We start from the raw sequence: 17,043 nt of genomic DNA on the forward strand, positions 1-17,043 counted from the left end.
TGCACGCCGCAGGCTGGTTTTGCTCCATCCATGGTCCCGCCGCATGCACATGGGAGAAAAAGAGAGGGGAGAGGAGAGAGAGAGAGATCCAATAGCCCCATAGTCAGCCATGCAAAAGAGTACCGGCGGCGTCCCCAGCTGCTCCCCAGGGGGATGGGTTTGGGGTGGGTTCGCCGGTGCTACAATCCGGCAAAAAACAAGCTCTTGGGGGCATGACCGGGACATTTTTCTTTCACCGATGTAAAAAAAGTGGTCCTGGGGGGTTGTTCGGAGGACGGCTAGAGATGCTCTAAGGTGGCTGATAGTAGTTTTCCCTGTTTGTTTTTCTAGATTTTGTGCCCTTTTGGTGATCATTGCTTCTATTTTATAATGCAAGGCATCTCTACTTCAAGTCAATGTCTCGCTTGATAGTGTCATCCATTTAATATGCTAGTCATGCAAGGTCATATGAATGGTTTGAAAACTTTAGTGATGGAGGATTCTAGGTCTAAGCATTCACTGTTTTGCCATCAGCTACAACTGACACTAGTTGCGGTTGCAAAAACCATGAAAATGTTGTATGGTTGTTTGAGTGGATGGGTCATCCTATCCACGATAGGATGTTCTTTCAAGAATAGGGATATGCTTCACGAGAAACAAGCAAAGAACATTGACGAGGCTTGAAAATGGGTGAACTTGGAACCGGGAGAGGATTGTATCAAGAACTTGGGCTTATAAGAGCTGGTGGTACTCGATGGGGTTCCCATTTGAACTCTCTCTTGAATATGACCGTCATCTTTCCCTCGGCAATTGAAGTCATTGACGCTATTGCAGAAAATGGACCCAAAGCTATTGGTAGGCTTAAAGCAAAAGGAGTACTGAATATGTTGCACGTCATGAAGGTTATACTTGTGATTACAAATGATTTGAACACCTCTTTGAAATGGAAAGAACAAGAGGCTGTCAATGTTGTTTCATATCTTGGTACAACTAAGAGAAGGCTACACGATATGAGAAATGAAGGCTGGGAAGATATGTTTACCAAAGTTATCGAGTTTTGCATCAAACATGATATTTCACTTCCAGTTGTGGATGCCATGCATGTTCCCCGAGGATCAAAGTCTAAGCGAATAACCCATGTTGATGGCATATCAAACGAGGATTACCACCGAAGTGTCATGTATACTATCATTGAGCTAGTGCATGTGGAGCTTCATGACCGTGTCAGTGAAACCGACACTACCTTGCTTCTTGGAATGGGTTGTTTGGATCCTTCAGGTACTTTCTCAAAACTTTGACAAGGATTTTTTTTTTGGCCGTGACTCGTTTATATCTCGAGGATTTTGTTAGTGAAAGCAAGGTCGAATAACTTAGTTGCCAATTTGATAACTTTGTCGCAAACAACCTTTCTCTGGTGTTTCCTTTTCTGAATCTAGTATTGGTTCTACGGTCGCCGCTGCAACGGTTGAGAGAGCATTTTCTGTGATATATATCAAGTCTGATTCGCGCAACAGAATTGGTAACGAATTTTTATCCCATTGTTTGATTACTATTTCAGTCGATTACTACCAAGGTCACCATGCATACCTATCAAGATTTTCATGATCATGGGGGGTGTTACCGTAGATTTTCTTTACAATGGTGATTACCGTGACGTACTACTGTACTGTTTATTGTAATGATAAATTATTTCAATGCTGATCGAGCCACTAGCTTATAAATTTAAAGCTTGACCCCACATAGTTTGAGTCCTGCGCCGCCGTTGTGCATAGCACAGGACGCCATTCCCATTTCCACCCGGCGCTCGCTCTCCCCCCGTCTCTGCTCCTTTTGCTACGAGCTTCTCTCCCACGAACGATGGGCTCAGCTTCAGGTGATTCACCGTTGAAAATTCGAGATATATGCATGGTTCCCACGTCCAGTCGCACGGCCTTGCATGCCGTGCGCGCACGCACAGATGACAGTAGCAGGGAGCATCTGCTGGACGTCGCCGATGGGCCCAAGATACGGGTGCGCGGGCTGAGCCGGCGGTCGGAGGCGACCGGCGAGGCGATCCTGCGCGGGGTGGACCTGGACGTGCCGCGCGGGGTGGTGATGGGCGTCATCGGCCCCAGCGGCAGCGGCAAGTCCACGCTGCTCCGCGCGCTCAACCGCCTCTGGGAGCCCGCCCCCGGCGCCGTGGCCCTCGACGGTGCCGACATCTGCGGCATGGACGTCCTCGCGCTCCGGCGCAAGGTCGGCATGCTCTTCCAGCTCCCCGTCATGTTCGACGGTACGTACCTGTAGTTCTGTACACAGTCACGCCCCTGCTTTGTTGCTGAAATTCTGACTCAGAATTGAAATGCTCGGATTGGTTTCCCCAAAGCATGAACTGATTAGAGCTGATCCGCTGCGATCTTGGCTTAATTACTGTATATCAGGTAATTAGTCCATGGTTGGAAATTAGTGGGAGATGATGATGAAGTGGGGGACATCCCTGTCGAGATTAGTACGTAACAAAGTTGAGACAAACAGATTGCTTGTGCCAAAAGTATCGTTCTGTGATTCCAGATTCCAGTAGTGGGCGGGGATGATTGGAGAGAGGTTTCAGGTTCTTTGAACTTCATGACAAACTCAAAACCATAATCCTACGTCATCTGAAAACCTACTCGTAAGTTTGAAGTATTTTTACTTATGATGATGCATGGCAATGCAATGACATTTGTTTATTTATTATACTTTAGAGGGAGGTGATATCAGGGGTGATTGATCCATTGACAAAGTTAAGCCGAATCTTGCTTTGAAAATGCGACTGGGCACCCACATTTTCCATGACTTCATACTGGTTAAGACTGAAGAGAACATATTGACTTTAAAATGTCCATGTCCAATCGGATCGTCCATTCTGCTACGCAATTGCACCCCTTTGCTAGTGTCATTTGAATACCACGTGCATACATAATGTCAGCTGTCAGTGTACCGGAGGTAGACTTTTAGATGACTGACATGTGAACTCTGATTGCATCCAAGAGGAACAAGAGGCCTCTGAATGAATTCTGTTTGTCTTTCCCTGTGGTGCTCCAGGGACAGTGGCGGACAACGTGCGGTACGGGCCACAGCTGCGGGGCAAGAAGCTCACGGAAGCGGAGGTGGAGGGCCTGCTGCGCCTGGCCGACCTCGACCCCGCCAGGTCCTCCAGGCCGGCGTCGGAGCTGTCCGTCGGCCAGGCGCAGCGCGTCGCCCTGGCCCGCACCCTCGCCAACGACCCGGAGGTGCTGCTGCTGGACGAGCCGACGAGCGCGCTGGACCCGATATCCACGCAGAACATCGAGGAGGCCATCGTGCGGCTCAAGGAGACGGGGGGTCTCACGACGGTGATCGTCTCGCACAGCGTGAAGCAGATCCAGCGAGTCGCCGACCTGGTCTGCCTCGTCGTCGACGGCGAGGTCGTGGAGGTGCTCGCGCCGTCCGGCCTGGCCGGGGCCAAGCACCCCGTGGCCCGGCGCTTCCTGGAGCTCAGCTGAATATGTTTGTTTCGTTGCCGAGACCGTCACCGACCTTTGCTTAGCTCGGAATTCGGACTCGCTACGGCGAGGAATGTTGCGTGCGATTTGGTGGAGTAAATTACGCAAAACCATATACCATATATAGGACCGGGCTTGCCTGCGGCCGCTTGGTGCGACCATCCGTGCGATGCAGCCATCGCACGGCTGTGCGTGCACCCCGCTCCAGATTTTCTCATCCAAAAAGAAAAACAAATACAGACCATAATACCGATTCCTTTCCATAATACTCTCGTCATTAAAACTGAACACTGAACCAAAGGATATAATCACAATCACCCGCGAAACAGATGCACAGAATACACGAAAGCGCGCCAAAATGCAAAATATGCTCATAGGAGGCGGCCGGCGGAGTTGACCTACAGTCTTAACGCACACAACAATCCTGGGCGAAGCACAGGGATTCTTCTTTTCTTCTCTTGAATTGTGCAGCAAAGGAATCCGCGCCTCTGATGGCTTCTCCGAGGAGTGGTCCGGCGAACCAGGAGGGTGCCGATCAATCTGACGCATCAAAAGTAGTAAATCTCACTTAGTTCTTCAAGGTCAAATTCTCTAATTTCTTTGTTTTGAACCATTGCAGGAACACAGCCCTCAATGCAAACAAATATGATTGTCAAAAAGATTGGCTTACCATGCACCCTTGTGGAACTTGTACAACAAAGCGTGGCCAGAATCTACAGATCCAAACAGCGACAGAAAATTAGTTTATTCTGCATTTAGAAAAACAAAGCAGTACCATGTACAGTACCCCTAATTCACATTTAATTGAATGTGCGGACATTCTTGTAGCATCTCTGATTTCAGTTCATGGAAAGCATCCACTACAGTTTTTGTATTCAGTGCATATAGTTCCTGGGAAGTATTAACTAAATCGAATCTTAATTGATATATGATCTGCAGGAAACCGCAGTAGATCACACCGATGAAAGGGTACCAAAGCTTGGCATGCAATTTTTATCTGAAGAGGAAGCGTATTTATTTTATAACAACTATGCTAAAGCTATTGGTTTTAGCATCAGAAGAAGCAGTGGTCATAAAGTACCAAACTCTTCTACACTGCAGCAACGGACATTTACATGCTCTCGTCAAGGTATGGATTACTTTTAATTTGTTTTGATTGTAATCACTACTTTATGCTCTAAGACAATTATACTACAACTTATAGGCCATCGTCGGGAAGATAAAAGAGAGGAGACATTCATTTACAGTAGGCCTGAAACACGATGTGGCTGTGATGCCCGTATGAAGATTAGCCTTAGAAATGGAGTTTATTATGTGTATGAATTCGAGGGGGCACATAATCACAATCTTGCTCATGGAATCATGGCCCAATACCTGAGATCCCAGAGAAAAGTGACAGAAGCACAGATAGCAAATGCAGAGATCGCAAAGTCAGTAGGTATCTCAAATAAAGCAACAATCGATTTGATGGCCAAAGAAGCATGTGGGAGTGAAAACCTTGGGTTTATACCTCAAGATATGAAAAACCGTTTGTACTCAAAGAGAACAATAAAAGCGAAGGTAGGTGACACCGGGGGAGTATTAGAATACATGGAGAAAAAGGTCTCGGAAGATGTCAACTTTTTCTATTCAATTCAAGTGGATGAGGATGAATTGATAACTAATATTTTTTGGGCTGACTCCAAAATGGTTTCAGACTATGCGTTATTCGGCAATGTTATATGCTTTGACACCACATACAGGAAACTAGATGATGGACGTCCATTTGGTTTGATTGTCGGGGTGAATAATCATCAGAAAACTGTTGTCTTTGGTGCTGCATTTCTCTATGATGAAACCGCTGCAAGTTTTGGTTGGCTTTTCAGAACTTTCCTAAAAGTTATGTCAGGAAAACATCCACGTACAGTTCTCACCGATGAAGATGCGGCAATGGCAAAGGCAATTCGTGAAGTCTTCCCTCACTCTCACGGTAGACTTTGCGTGTGGCATATGAATCAAAATGCTTGCAAGCACCTGGCCGGAGTTGTTGACGAAGAAGTTCAATGCTGATTTTCAGCACTGTATATATGATATAAAAGAGGAGGATGAATTTGTAGGTGCATGGGATAAAATGATTGACAAGTATGGACTATGTGACAATGAATGGCTGCAAAGGCTATTTGAGAAAAAGGAACAGTGGGCACTAGTGTATGGTAAAAATACGTTCGTTGCCCACATGAGCACTACCCAAAGAAGTGAAAGCATGAACAATGAACTAAAGAGATACATTAGTATTAAATATGACATGCTTACTTTCTTTGAGCATTTTGAACGGCTAGTTTTGGATAAAAGATGTGAAGAGGTGAAGTATGACTTTAAAGCAACACAGACTACTCCCAAGTTGAAGGCTGAATCTAGCTATATGTTAACACAAGCTGCAGCTACATATACTCCAGCAATATTCAAGATGGTTCAAGATCAAGTGCTTCGGACTCTGAACTATGACACATTGCTTTGTGATGAAAGTGACACCAAGATGAAGATTTATGTAGTAAAATTTCATGGCACACAACGTGAACATGTTGTTAGATTCACACCAAAAGAAGAAAAGGTTAGCCGCAGCTGCAAAAAGCTTGAGTTTGCTAGAATCCTTTGCTCTCATTGCCTAAAGGTACTTGATATCAATAATATCAAGCATATTCCAGGAGAATATATTTTAAAACGGTGGACAATTGATGCCAAAGTTCTAGATATAACAAGCAAATGCAACCCGCATGAGAACCTAAAAGCAAGAATGTCTAATCGCTATAAGGAATTGTGTAGAATGTTTGTGAAAATAGCTGCTCGTGCAGCTGAGTCAGAAGAATCATACAATAAGGTTGTTAAGTGTGCAGAGCAATTAGCACAAGATGTGGAAAAATGGTTGAAGATTAGAGTTGATCTAGATTTGGTTAGCATTGATCTAGATTTGGATAACTCATGTACTAAAGAAGGTACAAACTATACTAACAATAATTGCCTAGACTATTGTAAAACAAAGTATGATATTTATCATTATAGTGGCAGGTGTGAATATACCATCTAGTAGGATTTCAAAACATGGTGAGGGGCTTGCAAAACCAAAAGGTATGAAGGTCAAGGAGAAGACCGTCAAAGGATCAAAAAGACCCGTTGGCAGATTTGAGAAAGCAACTTCAAAAAAGAAAAAGAACACAGATGATAGTGTACAACAAGAGACTCATGGCCCGTCAATGGTATCATACTTCGTCTCATTGTGGCTTATAAAACATTCAATTGTACTAGCCTTTCTCTATCAAATTTTACAGGCCCTTTGGAGAAACAGACTTTGAAAAAGAAAAAGAACAATAATGATACTGTACAACTACAACCTCATGGCCCCTCAACGGTACAACATTGTCACTTGTTTCTTTTAAAATCTTCAACTGTAATGACCTTTCTCTATCAATTTCAACAGGGTCCTTTAGAATTTTTCGGGAACCAAATGGGTGCATATCAATTACCCTACAACACTATCGTAAATGCTTCAATGCAACCATCAGTTGGTAACATCCCGATGCCACCACAGACCCACCAACTGTTGATGGGATTCCAACCATACAACACAACAGTGGTAGAAGCAATCCACACTTTCAAGTTTTCATTTTTTTTCAAACTTCATTGAAAATGAACTTTGCTACTTTGTGCATAGTGTCATCCCACAAACCACATGTACGCCTATTTACAGCAGCAGAACTCTGCTCTGAATCCCTCCCTGCACGAGACCATTTGGGAAAATCAAAGCTTCTTTCTTCAACCAAATCAACATCTATCCTAAATGGTACAATGCAGCCATCAATTGGTCAAACCATGTCAGTGCCACCACAAAGACAAGAACAACAAAATACTCTACTGGTATAACATTCCACCCTTTCTACTTTTCCAATTTTGTAAACTTCAATGAAACTGAACTTTGCTACTTTGTGCACAGGATTATCGGACAAACCACACGTACACCTATCTACAACAGCATAACTTGGCTCTGGATCCCTCTTTGACAGAGAATATTGGAGCCTCTAAATATAGTTCGATGACATGACAAAATCAAGGCTTACTTCTTGAACCGAAGGCGACATCTATTATAAATGCTACAACACAACCATCAGTTGGTCACACCACCCTGATGCCACAGACCCAAGACCCACACAATACTCAAGGGGCCAATAGCTCCTGTGCGACGTTTTTGATGTGAATTTGCTTGAGTGCGACGTTGTTCGAGTGATTGGCTGTGATGCGACACACTTGAGCGTGTAAATAGCTCCAATGCGACATGGCTCTGTTTAACCGTGAAATAAAAAACACGAGGGTTAGAGATTTGAGTTATGACACGCGGGACCCACCAGTTACTCGCATGCGGATGGGACCCACAACTTATCCACACAAGCATGCCCGTGCTCATCAGCGTGCCCCGACCCGAGCCAGCCCGCCCCCCTCCATTGCTTACCCTGCCCCTTTCCTTTCCCACCTTCTTCTTCCTCTGCTCCGGCAACGAAGCGCGCCGCCGGCGAGTGATGTCTAGCTCGACTTCAGCCACCCGCCAATCATGGACGCAGTATGGTCCACTGCCGTTGACAAGATGCCCCGATTGCCCGCGCATGGAGCCTCTCAAGCGTTTGACTTGTGTGAGGGAAGAAAATGGCAACCGTGGGCGCGAGTTTGTGAAATGTTTGAGCAAGCCACAGCCGGGGCAGGTTAGATCTGTGTTCTTGACCAATTCTATGGTCTAATTTCTCCCGATTTCTTTCTTTTTCCCTCGAATTAGGGCGGTGGATCTGGGTGGTGGATCTAGGATTCATGCGCCGCCGGCCCCCTGTTTTCAGGTTCTGAAGAAATGTGGGCATTTTGAGTGGCTCGATGAATATGTTGAAAGGTTGAAATTGGAGGGATCAACCCCAACCCAAGAGCTCAATTTTGGGGGGCGGCTTGCCGTGGAACAAGCCCCCAATTTGGCGGACAGAGCCGATCCGATGATGCACAGTGCAGAACTGAAGTGTGAATTGAAGAAAATCGGCAAGCAACTAAAGCATCTGATCGATTTGAAGCAGCAAGCAAATAAGATGGCGGGAGCATTTTATGGTTGTGTCATTGCTTTGGGTTTATTTTACTTGATGTTCATCAATCGCTAGAATTTGTTATAGTTTCAGTTAGTTAGTCAGCTAGTTTCAGGGGTGCCCAGTAGTCTAAGTTAGCCAGGGATCATTTGTTAGATGAACTTGAATTCGTGTGAAGCAAAACTTGCTTGAATTATTGTACTGATATTCTCAGGGGCCCTATTCAGTGTTCATGCTCTGTTTCCTCTGTTTTTGTTCTTCAGTTAACAGAGTACACACAAATTCAGTTTCTAGTAAAAAACAAAACTGGGCTGCCGAATAGATGTTGGGCCATGAGAAAATGGGCCCTAAGAAAATAACCATGCCCAAAATAGAGACCAGCCCGCCCGCGCAGGGGCACCAGCCCACCCGCGTAGCGGCACCAGCCCACCTCTAACTTCGGCAAATAAAATGTTACTTGTTTTTACCTTGGCCTTTTTCTTGCACTAAATTTTGTGATGGATCATTTTTTGATGCAATAAAACCAAATGTTAATTGTTTTTATGCATGTCTACGGTTCCATGAACTAAATGAGTTGCATGAAGTAAATTAGTTTGCATTTCCTAGTGGCATGTCCATAGTGGGTTTGCATGGGGCTCCTAGTTGCATGTCCATGGTTTGGCCAATATTTTGAAGATGGTGTGTGTGTGGTGAGATTGAGGTGTAGCAACCCGGGCTCGTAGCAACCCATAGCAATACACAAATAATAAGCAAGAACAACCCATAGCAATCTTCAAATAATAGCACGAAACACACAATATATATAGTAGCATAACGATTGCAACCCATAGTTCCACGATAACCTTACAACTCCATGATAGCCTTACAACTTAAAATACTAATACAACTTAATAATAGTAGCATAACGATTACTACTTAAAAAAACTAATACGATAAGCTAGATAGATCGGGGGGCACCAAACGCGGGTTCTTCTTCGGGCTCTTCTTCTCCTCCTCCTCCGGGGGAACAACGCCACCTCGCTCCTCCGGGCGCCGTCCTTCACTCCTCCCCGTTGTTGATGGGGTACGGGAGCGTGTGCATAACGCCGTTGTTGGGGAAGATGCTCTGGAAGTCGGTGAAGATATTGTAGGTGGTGAAAGCTATGAACTCACAACCAACCCAATACGCTCGCCCGAGGAGATGGAAAGCATCGAAAGGGTTAGTGAACGTGGCGAGGAGCCCAACCACAACGCCGTTGTGGTTGACCTCCTCAACATGGTACATCCGAGGAGAGCCGCGGGGGAGGTGGCGGAAGCCGGCCGCAAGGAAGAACTCCGTTAACTCCCTTGCGCCCCTCCACCTCGAGATCGCCCAAACCCTAAGGGTTCTCTCTACATACACTCCGGCCGGGTAGAGCCTTTCCGGCACGGTTGGGGGGAAGCGGTAGGTGGGGGCGGTGTACTGCATGGTGGCGGGGGTGGCTCGAGTGCTCGGTCGGGTTTGATGGAGAAGGAAGAAGAAGGGCAGAGGAGGCAGAGGATGGGGTATGATGGATGAGGAGGGAGAGGACGATAGTGCCCGGCTTAAATAGCCCAAGTGCGACGTGGTTTCACCCCGTCGAAACCCTAGAATTAATGGGGTAGGCGGGCGGCGTTTGGTGGCGCCCCATGAAAGTGTGTACACGAGCGTGGCCGTGGGAAACGGACTGCGACGCTTCTGTGCCAACGGTCGCGGGTCAAGGGGGACGGGCTCACGCACGCGTCTGTGCCGTCGTGGGTCAAGGGGACACGCCATCCCCGGGTTCTCTGCGTGTGCCGCCCGTGCATGCATGCCGTTGCCCATTAATTTGCTCATCTTGCTAGGGCCTGGCTAGAGGGCAAGGTTCGGTCGATGGGAGACGTGACAATAATGGACGCCTTCTTTTGCCCATCTTGTAACGGGCAGCACGCCATTTGAACTGCATCGATACCCACATCGATACCCCATGCCAGTATTGCATCCTCAAAGAGGAGCACGCCATGCACAGCGTGCACACCACGCCATGCAGCGTTGGCTTTTTGGTTGTCTTCATCAGGCTGCTGCATTGTGGCCGGGTGCATGCTTTGATGCGACGCTGCATCGGTTCTAATGGTAGGCATGCGACAGCTTACTGCGTTGATAGGGGTGGCGGAGCAGGGCTACGTCGAGGCATGCATGCAACGCACGGGCGCAGTCCTGCGGGTGGGCATGCATGCTGCGGGTAGGCACGGGCACGCATGCAACGATGGAAAGGGCACTGCGTAGGCTTGGTCCATGCACCGCGTCATCTCTTGCCGTTGGATTCAAATGAACGGTCCTGATGCTCCAACAAGAGAGGCTGATCCAAACCCCACCGCGTCAACCAATCAGCGCGTCTCATGCGGATCGCTGCACACTGTAGCTAACCCTAGCGCCTGATCTCAACCGTCCACGCACAACGATCGACGACCAGGTAGTGTGCGGGGTTTTGAGGGGTTTTGAGAGGGGTTTGAGGGTTTGAGAGGTTTTGACTGATTAGGGTTGAGCATAACTAATTCAAAAAAAATCAAAAAAATATAAAACTTGCGCACATAGTCTTATTATGTCGTATAGTAACGAGAAAAAAATATAAATATGGTTTACATACATTTTTACGAAAAATCCTTCACAAAATTGTCATTCCTCAAACAATGTAGTATGGAGTTCAAGGGAGAGAGTAGTGGGCACCCGAGAGTAGGTGGAGTTTTGAAAATGAAAAGTGTGAAAACCTCACCAAAACTTTATTTTGGATTGACTAAGAAAGATCTGAACTTACTTTTCTCATTTTCATGTTTTAAACTTGTTTTATATATAATTTTCTATTAAACCTTGTTTTTTCAAAAAGAAATGAAAAAAATAGAAAATTAATTCAATAAATAGTGAGACTTTAGATTTACACTATATAGGTAGAATAGATGTGTAGAAAAATTATTTGGCTGGTTTAGACAAGGTGCCAAAAAAACTTGCTTAAATATGAGGCCGTTTACCCTACCTTTGGAGGACATTTGAAACACACTTTTCATGACTATGAGTTCAACGGGCAGTTCAACTTATCAAAAGGGCTCGGAATGATCAGCAAGCAAACATATTTCAGTTGAGGTACTTTAGATAGCACTAAAACATCAATAGCCCAAATTTAAATTTAAATTTAAATTTTATTTGGCTGGTTTAGACAAACAAGTTCGAATAGAAATATGGGGATACATAGTGACTACCAGTACGCACCAAGTTACAAATATTATTACATGCCCAAAATTTTTAAACTGTTCTCTGTTCTACTTCTTCCTACCACGTCGTGTGCCCTTCTTTGCCTTAGCCCTTCTTATTTTTGGTTCTACTACACACACAAGTTCACTGATCATCTTGGTTTTCTTCACTGGTCTTTTCAACACCTCGCCAATACCCTCGTGATCAGTGTCTTTAGTCTCAATGTTGACACCAGTTTCAGTTTCTTTGGTGTGTACCTCAACATGGGTTTCTTCAGTCTGAACCTCGACACGCTCAGGTTCAGTTTCTTCAGTCTGAACCTCGACACGCTCAAGTTCAGTTTCTTCGGTGTGCACCTCCACATCAGTTTCTTCAGTCTGAATGTTGACTGCAGCATGATTTTCTTCAGTCTGCTCAGGCTCAGGCACACTTCTCTTCTTTCTACCGCCATTGACTCTTGCTTTTTTTGTTGGCCAACACTGTTCAACAACAAGGGGCTGACTTGCTCGCTTCCTCCTGTGCAGAAAATGTTATAGATATAGTAATTGGAAAAAAGCACCAAATCAAAACAAAGACAAATAAACAAGAACATACTTTGGCTTATCAGGAGTGTAACGGCATTTGACAGATCCCACTCTGTGCCCAAGTTCCTGGCACAACTTGCATCTGTTTTTGTTACCTTTTTGGGCCCTTTTTGGCTTTTCATCTTTCTTTCCCTTCTTACTACTCCCACCTTTCTCAAACCATGCCTTGAATCTACTCTGTTTAGGCCTGCCAGCCTTTCTTTTCGTCAAGGGAGGACACATGGAAAATTCAATTTCCACTTCAGGCCACTGAGACTGATCTGTAAGTGCTGGAATTGGAGTAGCATATGCAGCTTTGAATCTTGCTACCGAATAATATTCATGCAGATATGGGTGCATGTTTATCTTCGGTTGGGATGCTAAGAAAAGAATGGCATGCTCACATGGTTTACCAGTGTGTTGCCACTCGAGGCAAGTGCAATCATGCAATTCAGTGTTAACAACATGTCTCCTTCCAGTTTTGTTATCTCTAACTTCAGCACCCCAAGGTGAAGATTTTTCAACAAACAAATGTGAAAGACTTCTGCTCCTATTGACCACCTGTTGTACCACTGCTGGAAGCTTATCACCTTGCAGACAATCACCTATCCTTCTTCTCAATTCCCACAACCGCATGAGCATGATCCTGATTTGGTCAACCATGGCATGCACAGGCAAATCTTTTAACTCCTTCACCTTGTTGTTGAAACTCTCTGCCAAATTGTTGTTGATGTGGTCACACTTGATGGCAGTGTTGAATGCTGACCTGTACCATAACAAAGAATGGTAGGTGTTCATCCATGGACCAAACTCATCACATGCTGCCATTATCTTATCAAGATGATATTTGTGTGTCTGTCTAGTGTAAGATCTTGCTACTGGTCACATGCGCCCAAATTCTTCTCCTCTAAATTTTTTGATCAAATTCATCCACAAATGACCGAAGCACTCCCTCTACTCAGCATGTGGGAAAACATTTTTCACTGAATTTTCAAGCCCCTTACATGCATCTGTGTGTATAGCCAAAGGTGACACTGGCCCTAGGCATCTTTTCAACTGGATCATGAACCATGTCCATGAAGCCTCGGTTTATGACTGAAACAAGCCAACAGCAATAGGAAACATCCAGTTGTGTCCATCTAGAGCATTGCATGCTGCCAACTGACCATTCCACTTGCCTGTCAAAAATGATGAGTCTATGCTCAAATATGGATGGCACCCTGCTTTGAAGCCATCTATGCAAGGCTTCAAAGCCATAAAAAACTTGGAGAACTTGACTTCACCTTTGGGTGATACCTCTGTATCTATCTCCACAACACTACCAGGTGACCTCTTTTCCACCTCTGCTTTGAAGTTGTAAAGCATCCTAAATGTATTTGCCCAATCGCCATATAAATTTTTCATTGTCCTTTGTTTTGCCTTCCACACTGTGGTATATTTCAGTTTAATGGGGTACATCTTTTCCATGTCTACTTTGAGTTTCTGGGCAGTAGTGTTTGGTGTTTTGGCTAAAATTGGGGTGATCTTTTCTGCAACCCAAAGTTGTGATGTCATGGTTGATACTCTCTGTGAACTTGTAATACAAGTATGTTGATTGGGGATTTGGTTAACCCTGACAGTACTTCCATCAGGTTGCAGTCTAACAGATATATACCACTTGCAAGGCTTGACACTACCATCTAATCCTCTGCACCTCGCATAAAACTTCTTCCTATCAGTCCAAACAGTCTTGGCATCAAACTCATGTTTCACTGCGTAAGTCTTGAAACACATCCTAAACTCCTTCATGCTTGGGAACAACTTGCCTACTTCAATGACAGGGTTTTCTTTGTCATACATCATCATGTGCATCATCTACTTCATCTGCAGCTTGTTCCATCAATTGTCCATCTACATCTTCATCAACATTAGCAGGCAAACTAGATTCTCCCCTCTCCTGCTTATCTCTGTCATCGACTGGAATGCCAAAAAGTTTGGCCATCTCAATGTCAGGCATTGGTGCAATGACCAAATCAGTAGGCTCATCTAATTCAACTACATTCCAATCAACAGTTGCTGCAGTTTCAGTTTCAGTTCCAATCACCTGTCCCTCTTCGGCTATTACTGTAAGTTCAGTACACATGGGAATCAATGGCCTTTGTGTAGCCCAATCATCATCTACCATCTGCGCAGCCAATTGTGATGACACATATCCAACCTTCGAAAAAATATTCAGATCAACCAGCTCAGCAAAAAAATTAGCTCGTTTGCTTGTCCAGCCGTTTTGCCGATCGATTTCTTCAACAATCTGTTCACCATCTTCCATTCTCACATACTCTCCTTTCCAATCATCAAACCGCAACAGTGATACTTCTTGCTCTGGACCCCAAACAACATTCTCCCCAATTTTTTCCACCCATTTCTTCACTGCCTTCTCTCCCATGTTCTGTAGAACTTGTGGATCAATCTCTGTAAACTCAACCTCCCATTTAACAATTGTGTCTCTCTCAATGTTCTGAATGCTACCATCAACTAATTTTGCCTTTTATGGAAAGAAATTGACCGTCAATTCGAAGGTCCGAGCGGCAGCATCCCCTCTGTCAGTGGCGGACAGTGTGAGCCCGTGAGAAAGAGCAGACTAGGCCCTAATTGCATGCAAAATTGGATCAGAGAGACGAGCATTACCTATTCGAAGTTGAATCTGGCGGCTCCATCTCAGTATGCCCATGGGCTCCCCTCACAACCTATCGATTCAACAAGCGAAAACATAGGAAACGAGCTGAGATCTACGGGGCCGAGAGAGGAACGGGAGGGGGACTAGTGTTCTCACTCACCATTTTTTGAGGACGAAGGCTCGGCCGCCGTTGAGAACGAGGGCTCCGCCGCCGCCGTTGAGAACGCAAGATCCGCCGCCACCGGAGAAGAAGGGGGAGGGGGCAGAGTGGTGGGCCCAGCACGGTCGGGCGGCAGGGCACGGTCAGCTGTTTTGAGGAGCAATTAAGTTGGACCCACATGTCCTAACATAAACGGGCTTGCTTGATGACCAGTTTAACCACATTTAACACCCCATGTGGCCCTGGGCTATTTACCTGCTCAAATGTGTTGCACCACAGCCATTCACTCGAACAACGTCGCACTCAAGCAAATTCACATCAAAAACGTCGCACAGGAGCTATTGGCCCATACTCAAGTGGTATAACATTCCATACTTTCAAGTTTTCCAATTTCTGAACTTCAATGAAACTGAAATTGCTAATTTTTTGCCCAGGGTCATGCGATAAATCACATGTATTTATAGCAGCAACACTTAGCGCAGAATCCCTCAGTGCAAAGTGCAAAGGATCATTGGAACCTCTACCTCTAGTATGATGACAGGACAAAATCAAGCTTCCCTCAATAAACTGAAGCCAGCATGATCTATTTTGTTGTCGCGTGTTTTATCTCATGTGTTTTTTGACCTCCAAGTTGCAAATAATTTTTATTAGAACTTATACGTACCATCAACTGAATGCTACTACATCTTCCCAATCAAATATACTAGTTCACAGATATTTTTTTAATGCAATGGTACTAATTCATAGAATTAGCTATGAAGAATTTTCCACAAGCAGTGTGCACATATGAGCCTCTAAGCTATCCTTCTCTTAGTTTAAGTTACGATGACAGGGATCCCAATGATCCATTTTAATTCTGCGAAATATATGTACACAGAACCATCTATCTAAATGTCATGCTAAGAGGCATAGAGTGAACAGAGAACAGATTGACAATCGGTCTGAATTTAGCATGAAAAGAATCTTAATTTAACTGAATGAAAGCAGAGTAATGGAATTGCTATTAGCTTTCCTTCTCTGAATTTAACACGCATAAGATGGGAATGCCACAAGAAGAAGTGGAAAATACCTATGTTCAGCAGAGGTAATGCTGTATGTATGAGCTGCAATTCCTTTCTTCTTCCTCTATGAGTACCAAATAGATGGCACTCATGCTGCTGTCCACGACTTCCTTCTTCTCGCCTCTTGACCCCTACTCCACAAGCCCGAGGACCAGCCTGCCAAGGACACGCCTCCCTCTTGCGTGGCCGTCCCACATGCTACCGCTAGGATCCGCGACTCATATTAGCGAGGACGGCGCCGCGGAGGATCCCATTCCGACCGAGCTGCTGCACGACCAGTCCCAGCAGGCGCACCAGTGCGGAGGCCAGCCAAGACGGAGATGCTGGTCTAGGAGGTGCACGAGGCCGGCGGCTAGCCTAGCCGGGAGGGAGGTCTAGCAGGCGCAGGAGGTCGGGGGCCAGCCTAGCCGGGAGGGAGGTCCAGCAGGCGCACGCAGGTGGTGGCCAGCCGAGCAGGGATGGGGTGAGATGCGCGACTGCGCTCGCCCCGAGTGGAAGCTGCACGACAGTGCGACGAGATCCGCTCGGTGTCGGTGGGCACCGAGCCTGGAGGCTGGAGGAGTAGGAGCAGCAGAGGGACATGGAAAGCTTCGGCGTGAGCTTGAGTTTAGACCAAGGAAGAAGAGGAATGTGGATAGGAGTGTATCGATACAGACACAATCGGTATTATGATCTTTATTTGTTTTTCTTTTTGGATGAGAAAATCTGGAGCGGGAGGGGGTGCACGCACAGATGTGCGATGGCTGCGTTGCACGGATGGTCGCACCAAGCCCCCGCAGGCAAGCCCCATCCCCATATATAAGGGGATAGGGTA

At 45.7% G+C, this 17,043-nt stretch overlaps 1 protein-coding gene and 1 pseudogene across 1 annotated transcript; both read left to right on the forward strand.

The window, feature by feature from the left end:
- The first annotated feature begins 1,836 nt into the window (after positions 1–1,836).
- Positions 1,837–3,496, forward strand: LOC123089470 (protein STAR1-like). The gene is made up of 3 exons (XM_044511145.1): positions 1,837–1,852; positions 1,937–2,251; positions 3,043–3,496. The coding sequence occupies exons 1-3, from the start codon at positions 1,837–1,839 to the stop codon at positions 3,480–3,482; spliced, it is 771 nt and encodes a 256-aa protein (XP_044367080.1). The 3' UTR covers positions 3,483–3,496.
- A 477-nt stretch (positions 3,497–3,973) lies between these two features.
- LOC123090302 (protein FAR1-RELATED SEQUENCE 5-like) lies at positions 3,974–7,143 on the forward strand (annotated as a pseudogene).
- Positions 7,144–17,043: the final 9,900 nt, after the last annotated feature.

The sequence above is a fragment of the Triticum aestivum genome, chromosome 4B, assembly GCF_018294505.1.
Source record: "Triticum aestivum cultivar Chinese Spring chromosome 4B, IWGSC CS RefSeq v2.1, whole genome shotgun sequence".
Taxonomy (NCBI): Eukaryota; Viridiplantae; Streptophyta; class Magnoliopsida; order Poales; family Poaceae; genus Triticum; species Triticum aestivum.